At 45.2% G+C, this 19,191-nt stretch overlaps 1 protein-coding gene across 1 annotated transcript in view; it reads left to right on the top strand.

Moving 5' to 3' along the window:
• The first annotated feature begins 2,454 nt into the window (after nt 1-2,454).
• LOC126263566 (UDP-glucosyltransferase 2-like) overlaps nt 2,455-19,191 on the top strand; it is a 65,033-nt gene continuing 48,296 nt past the window's right edge. The window contains exons 1-2 of the mRNA XM_049960658.1: nt 2,455-2,751; nt 13,637-13,888. Of these exons, the coding sequence (XP_049816615.1) occupies nt 2,455-2,751; nt 13,637-13,888 (549 nt within the window). The remainder of the gene's footprint in view (nt 2,752-13,636; nt 13,889-19,191) is intronic.

Here is a 19,191-nt window from a genome sequence, read left to right as displayed (position 1 = left end):
AAGGCAACCATGGTTCATGAGCGGGCAAGGCAAGGTTGTGGCCAATCGTGATGTTATACAGTCTGTGCAGTGATCGAGTAGTAACGAAAACCGAGAATAAATTTAGAATAGGTATCAAATATGAGGATGAAAGAAGCAAGCTGTTGACATTGCAATTCCAGTCGTAGCTGGCAAATGGCTTGGAAGAGCGCATAGGTGAAATTCAGTGGAGCGCCAAAGAAACTGGTATGGGCATGACAATTCAAATACAGAGGTCAGTAAACAGGCAGAAAACGGAGCTGCAGTCGGCAACGCCCATATAAGACAACAAGCGTCTGGCGCAGTTCTTAGATCGGTTACTGCTGCTACAATAGCAGGTTATCAACATTTGAGTGAGTTTGAACGTGGTCGGCACACGAGCGATGGGACACACCGAGGTAGCGATGAAGTGGGGATCTTCCCGAACGACCATTTCACGACTGTACCATGAATATCAGGAATCCGGTAAAACACCAAATATCCGACATCGCTTCGGCTGGGAAAAGATCTAGCAAGAACGGGACCAATGACGACTGAAGAGAAACTATAAAAACAGAGATATGGACGGACTTGATATCCCGGTAGGGAAACGTCATTAAGGTTTCGTTGGGGCAACGCGTGATGAGTGCGTAGGTTTAAGCTTGAGGGCATGTGATGGTATTGTACAGGATATCTCGACTAGGATGTAATTGGAATGGAAGATGTGGTAGGGGCGATAAAATGCCATACATTGACAGAAAATTTCTGCGTTTATTGCAGGAGCGGCCTACAATCGCACCCTTCTGGATGGATGTACTTATTACATTCGCCAGTTGCATAGGCAACGGGATTGTGTGGCAGAAAGTTAAAAGATTTTAAAGAAACGGTGGTGTTACAGGTTACAACAAAGGCAGAGATGACGGCCTAAAAACAGTACAGTGGCGGCAGATGGCCTAAGCCACCTGCCCTGTAGGAGAGCTAAAACTCGAGACAGTGGAATTCAGAAGCATCTTTCTGCGGGAGGTCGCCGGAGGCTGCTACATGGCCCGTCTGCCATGCCTCCTGACTGGTGGAACGTGGAGCAACGTGGAAGGTCAAACGCCATGCTAGACTGATTACTAATTGTAGACTCCAGTGAGCTGTTCGTGTGTAGTTAGGAGATGGGCTTCCATTGTTACTTTATGACTAAGTGTTAGTCCGAGCTATTTTTCTGCGGCAAATGTGCTATGTTTACGTTCGTCACTGTTAATTCCCTCGCCCAGGAGGATGAACTTGGCTCATCAGTGGTATACTCTTCCGCATTTATATAACATACAAGCATAGCTTTCTCAAATGAAATTTTAGAATATGTTTGTAAAATTATTTAAGGGGGGTAGGACGTCAAACGGGCCGACTTGGAGCAGGAGAGGCACCACAGGACATTTTATTTTCTACTGTCTATACTTTTACAAATAAATTCATAAAACTTTGTCAGCATGACCAGGAAGGATTCAGGATTCACACTCATAGCAGTGGAAGTGGAAAAACATAACAAAATAATTTTTTTTTTAGATATGAAATTTCATCATTTTTTCACTTACTGTTGGCTGCATTTGTTGTTATAGGTACATTTTTCTTCACAAGTAAGAGAGATTCTTTGATGAATTTTGCACAGCATAGAAACCATACTTAGAGGTGTATGAAATATAGAATTTTCCAAATCTATTAAAAACTGTGGTAAAAATTGAGATAATTAACTAGAAAATTTGATTTTTTTCTAAACATAAAGTTTAAAACGTAACAGCACATTCATTTTTTCATAAATTAAATAGATTCTAGAGTATGGTTTGTATGCTGGGCAAAATTCATCGAACAGTCTCTCTTACATATGAAGAAAAGTATACCTATAGCAACAAATGCAGCCAATAGTAAGTGAAAAAATGATGAAATTTCACATCTAAAAAAATTATTTTGTTATGTTTTTGACTTCCGCTGCTACAAGTGTGAATCCTGTATCCTTCCTGGTCATGCTGACACAGTTTTATGAATTTACTTCTAAAAGTGTAGACAGTGGAAATTAAAATGACCTCTGGTGATTCTCCTGCTCCAAGTCAGCCCCTTTGACGTCCTACCCCCCTTAAACAGACAGTTGTTGTATATGGAAGACTTTAGGTAAATTATTGTTGTTTTAAAAGCACGACGAAAACTGAAAGTAGATTTTGAACAAACGCTCGAAACACTTCGTAGCACTAAGTCGTTGGAAGTGAAAAGAAGATGAGGAAAATTTTTGTGGGGGAGTAGTTTGTAAAAGAATGTGAGATGAAGAAGAGGAGGACTCTGAACAAGCTGTTAGAAAAGGATAGACGGGAATGGTTTGATGAGGGGGACGTGATGAGGGAGGAAAAATAGTTTTGTTGTATAGGAGCGAGCACCTGTCTAGTCAGTAGGTGGGAGAGACGGCAGGTGTGGGTGTTGCAGATGTCGCGGGCCCGCCTGCCCTGGCTGTGGCTGTGGCTGTGGCTGCCCCTGGCGCTGGCGCTGGCGCCCCTCCTGAGTCCCGCGGCCGTACACGTGTCCGGCGCCCGCATCCTGGCGGCGGTGCCCCTGCGCTCCGCCAGCCACTTCCGCGTGCTGCAGCCGCTGCTGCGCGCGCTCGCCGACCGCGGACACCACCTCACCGTCATCTCGCACTTCCCCCAGCAGCCGCCACCGCCCAACTACACCGACATCAGCCTCAACAGCGCCGCCACGCAGGGCAGCGCCCCCTCGCCTTACGTGAGTTGTCTACACGCTTTCTCTAACAGACGCATACAGTGGACAGGACCACACTGATTTTATTCGCAGAGCTCGCGCATAATAACGCGTTACCTACACAGTAATGTATCCCGGGCTAGTCCACCACTCTGGTCCAGACAGGTGGCCGCACCTACGGTGACTTCCGCCTGCCGACCTACACGCTTCGAGGATTACCGTTGCTCTCTCTTTACCACAAAGCACAGCATCATAATCTTTCGACAGTCTAGATCCTACGGCCAACGGCGTTGCTGCAGTGGTAACACCAGTTCCCGTCAGATCACCGACGTGAAGCACTGTTAGGCTTGGCTAGCACTAGGATGGGTGACCATCCTATCTGCCGCGCGCTGTTGGCAAGCAGGGTCCACTGAGTCCTTGTGAACCAACTGAGGAGCTACTTGACTGAGAAGTAGCTGCTCCGGACTCGTAAACTGACATACGATCGGGAGAGCGGTGTGCTGACCACATGCCCCTCCATATCTTCATCCAGTGACGCCTGTACCTGGGGATGACACGGCGGCCGGTCGGTACCGTTGGGCTTTCATGGCGTGTTCGGGCAGAGATTAGTTTTTAGATCCTAAGGAAGTTCATAATTATATACGTGTGATTCTATGCCATGCCATTAAATTTTGGTTGGGAGTGACAAATGAGAAAGCCAAAATGTTATTGAAAACTATGCTTGTGAGGATTGCAGCAACTGCTAGCTATCCTGAAAACAGGATAAAGAAATAGAGAGAAAGCACAGCTACAAGGCCATCCAAAGGATTCGTTACTTCGTAAAGACGCGGAAGATAGGGAAGGAAACTAAATTATTATGTAATATTACTGAACACAGTGTCAGGGAACTAGCGCACAATTTTCACGTGGCATATTTTCCTTCTTTTTCATTCTCCATATCATAGTAAGTGACATTCTCTACCCCTCTTTTGTTTTATGAAATTTCCATCTGGCAGTGATTGACAGATTTTGTTTTGGTTTTGTTATCCTTCCTTTATGCATCTATTTCTTTCGCACTACTCTAAAACTACTGACTTGGAACGTCTGTATTTATCAAGTCACTGATCGTACTGACATATTTTAATTAAATAGAAATACAAATCTCAGCCGAAATGGAGCACTGAATTAAATTCAGTGGCGACAAGTGAAAAACTTTTACTGGATTGGAACTCAAACCTTGATTACCCACTTAACGTGCGTGCTCGTCTTAACCACTTTGGCTATCTGCACAGGCTTCCCTCCCAACCCAAATTCACAAGTTGTCACACACTACCCATGTACCATCCACTGTCCATTATCCTCAATCCTCACAGCTATACCCAATTCCCAGATGAGCCAGGACATGGTCTCCATCCACACTGCAAACATCAGCACCATCAAGGCACGTATATATTATGATATGGATGGTAATGGGAGACATCCAGGTTCGAGTCCCAGTCCAACAGAAATATTCACTTGTCACCATTGAATTTAACTCACTTCCCAGTTGCAGCTGGGATTTTTATTTCTTTTCACTCATACACATATGTCTGTGTAGTAGTGATAACTTCACTGCAGATAACTTCTGAGAATTAGGTAAAGCTCCAACCAATGGGGATAATGTATGATGGATGTGGCATATATCAGTGGTAACAATGATTCCTGTCAGTTTACCGAAGTTAACTGTGCTAACACTTGGATGAGTGACCTCTTACGTGTGTCGAGTGGTGTTGGCAAACAGAATGCACTCAGCCCGTGAAAGGCGAATTCAGGAGCTGCTTGACTGAGAAGGAGCGACTCTGGTCACGAAAACTGTCAGCGTCTGGGAGAACAGCGTGCCATTGGGTGTAACGAGTCTGAGTGCAGATATATCTACTGGTGACTGAGGGTGGTGTACTGGACAGTATTTAAGTCATATGGGGGCTAAACATAGTAGTTATTACAGGTTGCACGTTTTGGTTACTACCTCCAAGTATGTGGGGCAAGAGCATGCCATTAATGTTTACTGTCCCATAGGCGCTGCCTATGTGTTGAGGTGTGGGTGTATGGATACAAAATGGTCAGTGTATACTGCCAAGCATAGTTCACTTGGTGGTGTATTTAAGATCATCCAGAAAACATCAGGTCATAATGTTTGTGACGTGTTTGAAAATTGGAAATTTGTGGTAAGGTCTTATGGGACCAAACTGCTGAGGTAATCGATCCCTAAGCTTACGCACTACGTAATCTAACTTAAACTAACTTACGCTAACGTGCACATCCATGCCCGAGGGAGGACTAGAACCTCCGACGGGGAGAGCCGCACGGACCATGACAAGACGCCCCAGACTGCGCGGCTACCCCGTGCGGCTGTGATGTGTTTGAGTGAAGACTGTTCAACACAGCAAAAAGAAAAAACAAGAAAACAAAACATCATCACACTAATGTGTGTAAATATTAAGGTGCCACTAATAAAAGTAACTGGACTTATATCCAGCTCACCCACCCTTAACTTTCGAATATACCACATCTGTGTGTGTTGGAATAATACTGTTCACTTATCTCACTACTTCTGTTTCAGCCCACACATTTAATACCTTAGCTCCAAATTAAGAGAGGTGTTAACACAGTTACGATTCTACTGTTGTGATCAAAATACAGACCAAGAGGAAGTGGGAAAAACGACAGTTCTGATAAAACAGATGCTGCTCAAAATATTCATTTTACCCTTAAATTTCGAATATACCACATCTGTGTTTTAAAGTTACGTTTATTCTACCTTTTTACCTTTGGTTTCGTCTACAAACACATATGTCGCATATATCGTGGTTCTTATCCTGACAGTTCTTCTTTTCAAACTATATGTGGCATGTGTACCAAGTTTGGTTGAATACGATACAGGACATGTCGAACATACAAACATACATCGAGTTTTATAATATCCATAGATTTGTAAGCTGTGGTAAATAAGAATGAAGTATTGAATCCTCTAAATAAAACAAAAGTGTAAGTCAGTCATAAAATGCATACTACTGCACTCGCTGAATGTTATATTAAATTTAATGTATCTCATCTTTCTATCAAATTTTAATTTACTTTGTACTCTCCAGCATTAAATATCTACAGATGGATGACTTGTTTGTAGTACATACAGACACATCTAAAAAAATGTGTGAATCAATTTATCTGTTAGCGAAATCCGTGTCAAAATCCCTACACTAGCTTCAAAGATTACCCCCCCCCATACAGATAAAACACGGTAGGGTATTTTAATGTATATACAAACATCAAAAAATTTTTGCATCACCTTGGTTCCGAGAGTTCCGGAAGCTGTACAGAAAACTGGAATAGAGATCAACATAAACGTCATTTCTACCCTTTTTATTCCTCATGAAAACTACTCATTACATGTTGTACCACCATACAGAGAGACCTTCAGAGGTGGTGGTCCAGACTGCTGTACACTCCGGTACCTCTAATACCCAGTAGCACGTCCTCTTGCATTGATGCATGTCTGTATTCGCCGTGGCATACTATCTACAAGTTCATCAATTCACTGTTGGTCCAGCTTGTTCCCCTCCTTAACGGCGATTTGGCGTAGATCCCTCAGAGTGGTTGGTGGGTCACGTCGTCCATAAACAGCCATTTTCAATCTATCCCAGACATATTCGATACGGTTCACGTCTGGAGCACATGCTGGCCATTCTAGTTGAGCGATGTCGTTATCCTGTAGGAAGTCATTCACAAGATGTGCACGATAGGGGTGCGAATTGTGTGTGAAGACGAATGCCTCGCCAATATACTGCCCGCCAATATACTGCCGATATGGTTGCACTAGCGGTCGGAGGATGGTATTCACGTATCGTACAACCGACTTCCATGACCACCAGCGGCGTACGTCGGCCCCACATAATAGCACCCCAAAACAGCAGGGAACCTCCACTTTGCTGAAAAGTGCAGTAAATCGTGCTTTGGAGAAGGAAGTGCCCAGTAAGTGGAATACGGGCGGAAGAGACCCACCGTCCTTTAGCAACAAAATTACGCAAATACTAAGGAAACAAAGATTGTTGCCCTCTCGGTTGCAAAGAGAATGCGCAAATAACGACAATAAAAAGTTAATAAAGATTCGGGCTTCTGTAAAAAGACCGGTGCGCGAAGCATACAAGAACTAACACTATCATACATTAGCAAAAGATCTTGTCCAGAACCCGTGAAAAATCTCATCCTAAGTGAAATCGCTAAGCGGGTCGAATTGTTCTAATCAGTCACTAGTTGAGGTGTCTGGTGTGGCAAAACAAAAGTAAAGTCGAAGTTTTGAAATTCGCTTTTAAGAAATCGTTCACGAAGGAGATTCGTGCAAGCATAGCGTCGTTTAGTCATCGCGCAGACTCCCATATGGACGATATAGTAACTGGTATCGCTGGCGCATAGAAACAAGTGAAAGAACTGAAAACAAATAAGTCGACAAGTCCGTACGGAATCCCATTTAGATTTTATATATAGTCCTCTTCGGCATTGGCTCCTTACTTAGCTTAACGAATCTCCCGCTCAGCGCAAAGTCCCAAGCGAGTGGGGAAAAGCGCAGGGGACTCCTTTATATAAGTAAGGTAAAATAACGGACTCGCAAAATTACAGACCAGTATTCTTGACATCGGTCTGCTGCAGAATTGTTGAACATATTATCAGTTTGAACATAATAAATCTTCTGTCCACAAATCAGTACGGTTTCAGAAAGCATCGCTTGAGAGAAACTCAGCTTGTCCTTTTCTCACATGATACCGTGAGGACTGTGGCTGCAGGGCAACAGGCCGATTTCATACACCAAGATTTCCGGAAAGCATTTGACACAGTGACCCACTGCAGACAACGGAGGTACGAGCCAATGAAATAAGTTCACAGATATGTGAGTGCTAGAAGACTTCGTAAGTAATGCAGCCCAGTATACTGACCTCGATGGCGACTGTTCGTCGAGAGTGTCCCAGGGAAGTGTGACAGGACCACTCATGTTCTCTATACAGGGTGTTACAAAAAGGTACGGCCAAACTTTCAGGAAACATTCCTCACACACGAAGAAAGAAAATATGTTATGTGGACATGTGTCCGGAAACGCTTACTTTCCATGTTAGAGCTCATTTTATTACTTCTCTTCAAATCACTTTAATCATGGAATGGAAACACACAGCAACAGAACGTACCAGCGTGACTTCAAACACTTTGTTACGGGAAATGTCCAAAATGTCCTCCGTTAGCGAGGATACATGCATCCACCCTCCGTCGCATGGAATCCCTGATGCGCTGATGCAGCCCTGGAGAATGGCGTATTGTATCACAGCCGTCCACAATACGAGCACGAAGAGTCTGTACATTTGGTACCGGGGTTGCGCAGACAAGAGCTTTCAAATGCCTTCATAAATGAAAGTCAAGAGGGACAGCGTGGAGGCCATGGAATTGGTCCGCCTCTACCAATCCATCGGTCACCGAATCTGTTGTTGAGAAGCGTACGAACACTTCGACTGAAATGTGCAGGAGCTCCATCGTGCACGAACCACATGTTGTGTCGTACTTGTAAAGGCACATGTTCTAGCAGCACAGGTCGAGTATCCCGTATGAAATCATGATAACGTGCTCCATTGGGCGTAGGTGGAAGAACATACTGACGAAACTAAAATGAGCTGTAACATGGAAATTAAGCGTTTCCGGACGCATGACCACATAACATCTTTTCTTTGTTTGTGTGTGAGGAATGTTTCCTGAAAGTTTGGCCTTACCTTTTTGTAACACCCTGTATACATAAACGACCTTGCCTGACAGGGTGAACAGCCATCTGCGGGTATTTACTGATGGTACTGAAATGTCCGGGAAGGTGTCGTCGTTGTGTGGCTGTGGGAAGATACAGGATTTGTAATTGGTATACTGAATGGCAGCTAGCTACAAATGTAATAAAATGCAGTTTAGCACACACGAGTAAGAAAGACAATCCTATAATGTTCGAATGCAGCATTAGTAGTGTCGATTAAATATCTACGCGTATCGTTGCAAAGCGGTATGAAGTGGAACAGTCATTAAGGACTGTAGAAGGAAAGGCATCGGTTTACTGGGTGTAGTGGACTGTTAAGGCAGCCAGTCCACAGTGAAGTAGCCGAAAGGGCACGCGTCAACTCACGCCGTCTGGCGTTAAGTCTGGAACAGGATTCGTAATGAATGTGATAAAGAAAAGAACGTAGCTATTAGAACACTTAACTTTTATATTGTCCTTTGGTATACAGCATTCTGGATGATACAAGTGAGACTCTATCTTGAGGTACATGCAACGTTACAAATGGTTAATGGCGCCTTGCTAGGTCGTAGCCATTAACTTAGCTGAAGGCTATTCTAACTGTCTCTCGGCAAATGAGAGAACGGCTTCGTACGTGTAGTCGCTACCAATGTCGTCCGTACAACTGGGGCGAGTGCTAGCCCGTCTCTCGAGACCTGCCGTGTGGTGGCGCTCGGTCTGCGATCCTGACAGTGGCGACACGCGGGTCCGACATGTACTAATGGACCGCGGCCGATTTAAGCTACCACCTAGCAAGTGTGGTGTCTGGCGGTGACACCACACTGGGAGTATTTTAGCAATCTGTGGTGTATCTGTAAAGGAAACCGCATATAGGAGGACACTATTGCGACCCATTCTTGAGCACTGGTCGTGTTTTTGGGACACCAACCAGTTCGCATAAAGGAAGACATCTAAGGAATTCAGAGACGGGCTGGTATATTTCTTGCTGGTAGGTTCGAACAACACGCAAATAGTACGGAGAGAGAAACTCACAAGGAGGAAAGGTGACTTTTTTTTTTTTTTTTTTTTTTTTTTTTTGAGGAAGAGTATCGAGGAAATTCAGTGAACCGCCATTTGAAGCTGACTGCAGAACGATTGTACAACCATTAACGTACATTTCTCGTAAAGATGACGAAGATAGAAGAAGAGAAATTAGAGCTTGTACGGAGGCACAGAGACAGCAGTTTTTCCTTCACTGTATTTGCAAGTTCAACAAGAAAGGAAATAACTAATAGTGAACTGAAAGTGAACTGTAAGATGTCCACCTGGTTGCCAGATGAGAAAAAGCAAAAAAGTTACCTGTAAGAACCTTTCCATTTTATAAAAAAAACGTTAAGGAACTGTTTTTAAATCTATAACCTAGATGTGAAACCATAACCCATGTGCCAAAATGGACAAATAATGTAATATTTCAGGATAACCACTGAAGATGCCATGTTAAAAAGGCGAAACGCGTCTGGTTGCATAATTAAAAATAAAAATTTCGATGTGCACCATACAAAAAAAGGTATTTTCTTTCAAACAACGGCAATTTTTAACTAGTAGTGGTACGGGGTACTCTCCACCAGGCACCATACCGTGCCTTGCGGAATATGTATGTAGATGTATGTATATATTTTTGCACTGAAATTACTTCGTAATGCTTTCCTAAAAACACTGCTGGAATGTAAACTGAGTCGGCCTCGCAGTAGTAGTTCATAAAGCTAACCTTCAATGTGAATAAGAGTTGGTTCTGACGTGCAAATACATGGTAGTGATGCAAGGCATAATTCCTGAAAGAAAAAAAAAAAACTTGTATCACGCGATGAAAGCGGATAAAGTGCGTACAGGACGGAGAAAACGAAACTTGCCTGGAAAACGTTTGATGCACTTTGACATAGGCAATACTTCATCCAACCTGGGTGTGGACTGTGTAAGTTGAATTGCCTATCTTACGTGCATGTAATATTTTCAGAGCCATTTATAACTTGCCCATGATATGGAAAGATATGGAAAGATACGGATAGTTCCAAGCAGTTTCATGTAATAACCGAAAGTAACTGTTATGTTACATGAGAAGCATTTTACAATGGGAAAATTTGGTTACGGTAATTGTCATTAATTTTTCCGTCTCAGATGTACATTTTTAGTGAGGTTGCATGTTTCGATCACTCTGTATTATTCTCAGATCGGAGTAATTGCGTCAGCAACCAGTCTTGTCTACTCAGAACCACATAACATCAGAGCACTGCGTTTTGCAACTGCAGTGGTTCCGTGTAGAAAAGACGGATGGCTGACGCAACTGCTTGGCTCTGACGATGATACAAACTGACTAAAATATGTAATCTAATTAAAAATATGCAACTGAGACGGAACAATAAATGAGATTTACCTTAACTATCTAAACATTTGCTCAGTCTCTCAATTCGATGGGCAAAGCACTTTCCTTCTGAAACAGTGCGTTAGGAACGGACTGAATAGCCACAATCGGTCTTTGATTTACGAAAAGAGCGAACAATGTTGAAAAATTATGTCTCGATAATGATGGAAACTGAATAAATGAATTAAAATTGGTGCCATGGCTAATATTTGAACCCTGGTCTCCCTGCTTACAAGGAAGGAATGCTGACCAGTAGACCACTGTAGCAGCACAGCTTCAGAGACTGCCTAAGTCCAGCGCCCTCCCCAACACAAACTTCAATTCATATCTTCCGTTTATTTTTCCCCTTAATCGTCACTACTGACTGGCTCCCCGGCATTGGAATAGCACCCTAGCGTTCGACATAATGGGGAAATCCTGTACCTCCGGTGATCGTACAGATCTTAGAATTAAATTTTCCTCTAGACATTTAAGTCTCACCTATATCTACGATAATGATAAGTAAAATCTATGCTATGGCCACTACTTGATCCAGGTCTTCTTTCTTACTAGGAAGGGATCATTACACCACAGCACTATGGTTAACAAGCCTCCACACACTACCGAAGTACAGTGCCCTCCGCAACACAAACCCCAATTCACATCTTCAGCTTATTTTCTCCCATAAATCCTCATAACTGCTAGGGCGCTGCGGCACTCAAATAGCACCCCAGCCGTTTGACATAACGTCCAGTGTTGGGGTGCTATGGCAATAGTGACGATTTCGGGGGAAAATAAGCTGACGATATAAATTGGAGTTTGTGTTGCAGAGGGCATTGGACTTCGTAGTCCGTTGAGGAGTGTTATTTAAAGTGCGGCGGTGGTGTAATGGTTAGCACTCTTGCCTCGAAAGCGAGACCTATTCAAAAAAGGTTCAAATGGCTCTGAGCACTATGGGACTTAACTTCTGATGTCATCAGTCCCCTAGAACTTAGAACTACTTAAACCTAACTAAGCTAAAAACATCACACACTTCCATGCCCGAGGCAGGATTCGAACCTGCGACCGTACCTGTCACGCGGCTCCAGACTGTAGCGCCTAGAACCGCTCGGCCATTACGGCCGGCGCGAGACCTGTGTTCAAGTCCTGTCTGTGCCACAAAATTTAATTCATTTTTCAGATCCAACCAATCTCGTGGTTAAAGATGAGACTTAAATTTCTCGAGGAGAATTTAATTATAAGAATTATACACTCCTGGAAATTGAAATAAGAACACCGTGAATTCATTGTCCCAGGAAGGGGAAACTTTATTGACACATTCCTGGGGTCAGATACATCACATGATCACACTGACAGAACCACAGGCACATAGACACAGGCAACAGAGCATGCACAATGTCGGCACTAGTACAGTGTATATCCACCTTTCGCAGCAATGCAGGCTGCTATTCTCCCATGGAGACGATCGTAGAGATGCTGGATGTAGTCCTGTGGAACGGCTTGCCATGCCATTTCCATCTGGCGCCTCAGTTGGACCAGCGTTCGTGCTGGACGTGCAGACCGCGTGAGACGACGCTTCATCCAGTCCCAAACATGTTCAATGGGGGACAGATCCGGAGATCTTGCTGGCCAGGGTAGTTGACTTACACCTTCTAGAGCACGTTGGGTGGCACGGGATACATGCGGACGTGCATTGTCCTGTTGGAACAGCAAGTTCCCTTGCCGGTCTAGGAATGGTAGAACGATGGGTTCGATGACGGTTTGGATGTACCGTGCACTATTCAGTGTCCCCTCGACGATCACCAGTGGTGTACGGCCAGTGTAGGAGATCGCTCCCCACACCATGATGCCGGGTGTTGGCCCTGTGTGCCTCGGTCGTATGCAGTCCTGATTGTGGCGCTCACCTGCAAGGCGCCAAACACGCATACGACCATCATTGGCACCAAGGCAGAAGCGACTCTCATCGCTGAAGACGACACGTCTCCATTCGTCCCTCCATTCACGCCTGTCGCGACACCACTGGAGGCGGGCTGCACGATGTTGGGGCGTGAGCGGAAGACGGCCTAACGGTGTGCGGGACCGTAGCCCAGCTTCATGGAGACGGTTGCGAATGGTCCTCGCCGATACCCCAGGAGCAACAGTGTCCCTAATTTGCTGGGAAGTGGCGGTGCGGTCCCCTACGGCACTGCGTAGGATCCTACGGTCTTGGCGTGCATCCGTGCGTCGCTGCGGTCCGGTCCCAGGTCGACGGGCACGTGCACCTTCCGCCGACCACTGGCGACAACATCGATGTACTGTGGAGACCTCACGCCCCACGTGTTGAGCAATTCGGCGGTACGTCCACCCGGCCTCCCGCATGCCCACTATACGCCCTCGCTCAAAGTCCGTCAACTGCACATACGGTTCACGTCCACGCTGTCACGGCATGCTACCAGTGTTAAAGACTGCGATGGAGCTCCGTATGCCACGGCAAACTGGCTGACACTGACGGCGGCGGTGCACAAATGCTGCGCAGCTAGCGCCATTCGACGGCCAACACCGCGGTTCCTGGTGTGTCCGCTGTGCCGTGCGTGTGATCATTGCTTGTACAGCTCTCTCGCAGTGTCCGGAGCAAGTATGGTGGGTCTGACACACCGGTGTCAATGTGTTCTTTTTTCCATGTCCAGGAGTGTATGTTGGTGTGACTCTAACTTCTTTCAGGAGTGTGCTGTTCATCGAATGTACCGCAGTGACGCAGTGTTGTTACGTTTTCTACGCAGCTGCCGATGAAGGAGGGCAGCTTCCTGCGGGCGATGTGGCACTGGTCGCAGCTGTGCGCCAAGACGGGCGCCCTCTGCCGGGAAGGCTACGCGGCGCCCGGCGTGCGCCGCCTGCTCGCCTCGGACGCGCGCTTCGACCTCGTGCTGGCCGAGGCGTTCGCCGGCGACTGCATGGCCGGGCTCGCGCACCGTTTCGGCGCCCCACTGGTCGGCGTCGTCTCCAGCGTCGCCCTGCCCTGGGTCCACGACAGGGTCAGTAGTAGCCCGGGCCGGCGTAAAGGAGGCGGGGCGCGAAAGCGAGCGCGGTCGCGGAGCCGGCCGGGGTTTGTGACGTCAGAACGCGAGACTCCACGTTGCAGTGCTTTCCCGAGTGTAAGAGACAGAATCAGTCGTGTCAGGTTTTCTGCAGCGTGCTAGGAGCGTGGCCACTGACATGCTAAACAAGTTTTACGCCGCGCACGGAACTTACGAGACGCCGTACTGGATTACGTCAGTTTGAGTTAAAACCCCTCCCTGATGGTTTCTTCTTTATAACTGACCTGCTATTAAACTGAATGTTTCCCAAATTCTTGTTACAAACTTCAAGGTGTTGTAGAGAGGACTCAGTACATAAAGTTCTGTTAAGGAACCCACATCAGTAGCCGGCCGCGGTGGCCGTGCGGTTCTGGCGCTGCAGTCCGGAACCGCAGGGCTGCTACGGTCGCAGGTTCGAATCCTGCCTTGGGCAAGGGTGTGTGATGTCCTTAGGTTAGTTAGGTTTAAGTAGTTCTAAGTTCTAGGGCACTGGTGACCTAAGATGTTGAGTCCCATAGTGCTCAGAGCCACATCAGTAAATGTACCGTTTGTAAGTAAAATGAGTTTTGAAGATCGTGACGTTCACATCTCCCACTTCACGTTACGCACACAGCAGAGATAGTTAGCTCCGACCTGTGTGCCCTACAGGAGCTCACGGCACTGGGTGATCTTTCCAGTACTCATCGTCCGATTCTCTTCCATGTGGCAAAGGGCGCTCGCTTCAAAGTCGAGAGTGCGGCGTACCAGTTTCTCGCGCTCGTTGTGCTATGTGACGTCATAATTGTAAGATGGCAAGAACTATTCCCCTTACATGAAGTCATCAAAGATCACCTAACTCACGTTGAGCGAACAGCAGGGCTGAACAAAGATGACTGACAAGGCACAATGCATCTTGTAGAGGGTATAGTATGGACGTATTGGAATAATTAATGTTGGGTGATGGTTTTAAAGTAATTCACACGACATGAAAACTTTGTGGAAACACGTCGATTTACTGGAGACAAGTTTATCCCAGGGAAGTATTCGAGTTGACTGTAGCCGGCGGGGGAGCGGCGAAGGGAAGCGACAATAGGCAGCTTAGGGCAGCTCAATCTCTGAAAGTGGTAACGGGGCACGGCCTCCAGCTGCCTTAAGATGAGTGACAGTGAGTGGGTGGTTGACCCCATGCTGGTGTACCGGGAAGCAGATGGAGAACTTGTACACCTGTTGACAAATGTCCGTCATCCCGTTTTCAGTGAAACATGCGAGAAAGCCGCGCAAAGCTACGGTGGAGCAGTCAACAGAGGTCAAAATATGCGTGTTCATGAGTATAGCAACTTCACGCTGAATTCACGGTCCGCAGAGTATGAAGTAAATCAGGTGAGAGCGACAGAATGAAATTCGCCAGCCTCCAATGGGAATGTAGGACCAAGGAATTTGAAGTACTCTCCTGGGAGTCAGAATTGCGGAAAAATTTGTATTTGTGCAGATGCTAACCGTGATGGGTGGCCTGGGAGGAGCTAGACAGCAGAAGTTGAGAGGAAAGAAAATTTTGTGGGAATTTGCTCACTTCCCAGAGCAGGCATTGGTCGGTGCTGGGAAACGAATAAATAACGCGACTTGCGCTGCAATTGGCGTAAGTGATTTTGCTGGAGGGGAAACCGAGGTGAAGAGCGGACTGGGAGAAGTCTCCGTAGTGGTCTTCCGTTCCCAGCTTGCCTAGAGTGCAGACGTGGCGTTCTTTACTCAGCTTGCCTGAGAAAGAGTGAGCATTCTGCAGTTTAGGACTTAGCAAATGGAACGATGGAGATAGTAAGTTTTGGTTCAGCTATGTACTGAGAAAGATAGCTAGGAGTGAATAGACGAGCACAGCCTTGCAGCACCATGAGGTCGGCCGACGTCCGCAGAACGACACCGCTCCGCCACGCTGAATTCGGTGATATTGCGCCCGCTCCCGCCACTGATTAATTTGTTGGATCATGTCGCAAAGTTTCCACGAGGGTTTCATGGGCCATGTATTGTAGAGTTCTTCTCGCACTTTGCATTACGCCTGGGTCAATCGATAGGAATTACTTTTGATTTATCGCGCTTTACTCCACGCAAATGCAATTTATTACCACTGCCTGTTAGAATTATTGAAGGTCGTGACTTAAAATAAATCTGTGCTAATCGAATGCATCTGTTTTCAATCAAGTAGTTGAAATCCCAAGTCACTTTCTTAATTAATTTTATGTTCAACATTTGCATCTGGTGTTCAATAGCTGAATATAACATCAATGTGCACCCCTTTTTAATTAAAAGGAATCAATTCTGAATCAATTAATGTCAACACTGCCACCTCAGTTCAATCAGGAGTCACAGGGCCTTATTACTTTCTTTGCGTTATCCGACATTGCGGCAGTTTTTGCACTCTCTGTTGATCTGTTATTCAATTACCTGGGGTGAACACACACCAAAACCAAATAAGTGACGAGTGGGGAGTTACATAATCATAGCAGGAACCGACGACGGCGCCCTCTTCTCAGTTTGTGTGCCGGCCGTGAAGAGGGATATTCGGAAGTGATCCAACCTTTCGACTCATTTTATATCCAAAAGGTCCATATCTGGAATGGGTTTCTTACCAAAACTTTATTACAAAGTCCACTGTAAAAGGAATTGTGAATCACCCCCTGCACGCTAGTTCGAAGCACTAGCACACTAAGGATGCCTCAAAAACGCGTCTTTTTTGATGCAATAGTAAAATGACGGAAAACGACATATTGGTAGTCGAGGGATTTTGGCATTCGTGTTACAGCTTGCGTGCTATGAAAATACGACCTTTCGGAGTACCAGATCATTGAATATTTATTAAAAAAGTCCCTTTATACGCTCAGTTTGTTATAATTAAATGTAGGATAGTTACATTAAAGGCTGCAATCGTCGTAAAGATGACGATATGGACTGGAATAGCGTTTCGTCAACTGTAGTATAATGCTTGGGGACGCGGCTTCTGAATGCAAAGATTGCTTGATGTGTATATTTTTTATTTATTTTATTTTTATTTACACATCTAGTTCCATAGGAACAAATTGAGGAGCAAATCTCCAAGGTCATGGAACGTGTCAGTAGATGAAATAACCACATAAAAGTAATAACAGACAAAAATAAAATATTCATGAACCCAAAAAAAGTCTAGCCATAATTTCAAGTAAGCGCAATCAACAATATAACATAATAATCAGCTTAATTTTTCAAGGAACTCTTCAGCCGAATAGAAGGAGTGACCCATGAGGAAACTCTTCAGTATCGATTTGAAAGCGCGTGGATTACTGCTACGATTTTTCAATTCTTGTGGTAGTTTATTGAAAATGGATGCAGCAGTATACTGTACACCTATCTGCACAAGAGTTAAGGAAGTGCGATCGAAATGCAGATTGGATTTCTGTCGACTATTAACTGAGTGAAAGCTGCTAATTATTGGGAATAAGCTGGTACTGTTAACAAGAAACGACAGTAAAGAATATATGTATTGAGAGGCCAATGTCAGAATACCCAGAGTAGTGAAGAGGGGTCGACAGGAGGTTCCCGATCTTACACCACGTATTGCCCAAACTGCCCGTTTCTCAACCAAAAATATGCTTTTAGAATGGGAAGAGTTACGCCAAAATATAATAACATACGACAGAAGGGAATGAAAATAAGCAAACTAATGTTCGCGTCGAACGATCATTTACTTCAGATACCGTTCGACTAGTAAAAGTGGCAGCATTAAGTCTTTAAACAAGATCCTGAACGTGAGATTTCCACAGCGGTTTACTATCTATCTGAAGACCTAGAAATTTGAACTGTTCAGTTTCACTAATCTTACTGTGATTTAGCGTTAGTTTATTTTCTACAAGGCACGAACTTATGTCTTGAACTGCACTATTTGAAACCGAGCCGATGTTGCACACAACATCCTTTACTACCAAGCTAGTGTGATCAGCAAACAGAAATATTTTATAATTACCCGTAATACTAGAGGGCATTTCATTTATATAAATAAGGAACAGGAGTGGCCCGAACACTGATCCCTGGGACACCCGCCCGTCCCCCCCCCCCCCCCGCCCCAATTCACTGTACCCCACTCAGACCCCACAACACAACCTTTCTCAACACTGTGAACAATAACCTTGTACTGTCTGTTGTTAAAGTAAGAAGTGAACCAATTGTGAAGCTGCTCCCAGTATTCCGTAAAAGTCCAACTTCTGGAGCAGTATTTCGTGATCAGCACAAGTAAACGCCTTAGTTAAATCAGCTTCATGTTTCCTACAATATTCTACGGCTTTCTTAGTAATTTAATATACATACATTGTGAAGTATAAACAAGCGCGCTTTCCGGACCGGACTAATTTCGTTAAATTTTGGGGACTTCCCATGGTACATGGGCCTCCATTTTACAAGACTGACGTGTATTTCAATGGCTGATTCGCTAGCAATTCAGTAAACTGTTTGCTACGGACTGCACAACACGTCAGTCACATGGAGAAGGGAACAAATATGCATTTTAATACACACCGCAAACGAGGACTAGTATTTTTATGATGTCAGAAGTAACAATCACCACAATAAACACTGACGAGTCGTGGCACATTCACGTGTATTTTAAAAAGAAAAATGCCTTAGTTGCAGTTTATGACTCCAAAAAAACGCCGAAGTGAATTTATACACATGTGTAATATGCTTGACGCTGAAAAGTGTAGCGGAGAACACTGCCGATGGAGTTGGCTGCTCTCCCAAACAACGTTATGCGCTAAGTAACTATAACTGCTGCATTGTATTTGTTTTGCGCCTGTCGGTTATTAGCCTGTACATGTCGCGTGATTAGGGCCTCCCGTCGGGTAGACCGTTCGCCGGGTGCAACTCGTTCGATTTGACGCCGCTTGGGCGACTTGCACGTCGATGGGGGTGAAATGATGATGATCAGGACAACACAACACCCAGACCCTGAGCGGTGAAAACCTCCGACCCAGCCGGGAATCGAAGCCGGGCCCTTAGGATTGACATTCCGTCGCGCTGACCACTCAGCTACCGTGGGCGGGCAGCCTGTACATAGCCAAGCCTCATGGCAACTACCTTCACATGGTCAGAGCGCGCAGTTGGTTCTCGTCACACATAATGGCGAGTATTGACTCTCAGCCGTCAGAATTCAACAGCTATAGCTACCTGTTTTAAGCTTTCTGGCAGTTGGTAACACCGAATCACGTACTAATTTTTAGCTCTATATTTTTCCCCATAATGATTCCTGCGCACCGTCTTCATTT

The sequence above is a fragment of the Schistocerca nitens genome, chromosome 6 (genome assembly GCF_023898315.1).
Source record: "Schistocerca nitens isolate TAMUIC-IGC-003100 chromosome 6, iqSchNite1.1, whole genome shotgun sequence".
NCBI classification, from domain to species: Eukaryota; Metazoa; Arthropoda; class Insecta; order Orthoptera; family Acrididae; genus Schistocerca; species Schistocerca nitens.
This window is presented reverse-complemented; position numbering and strand designations above follow the sequence as displayed.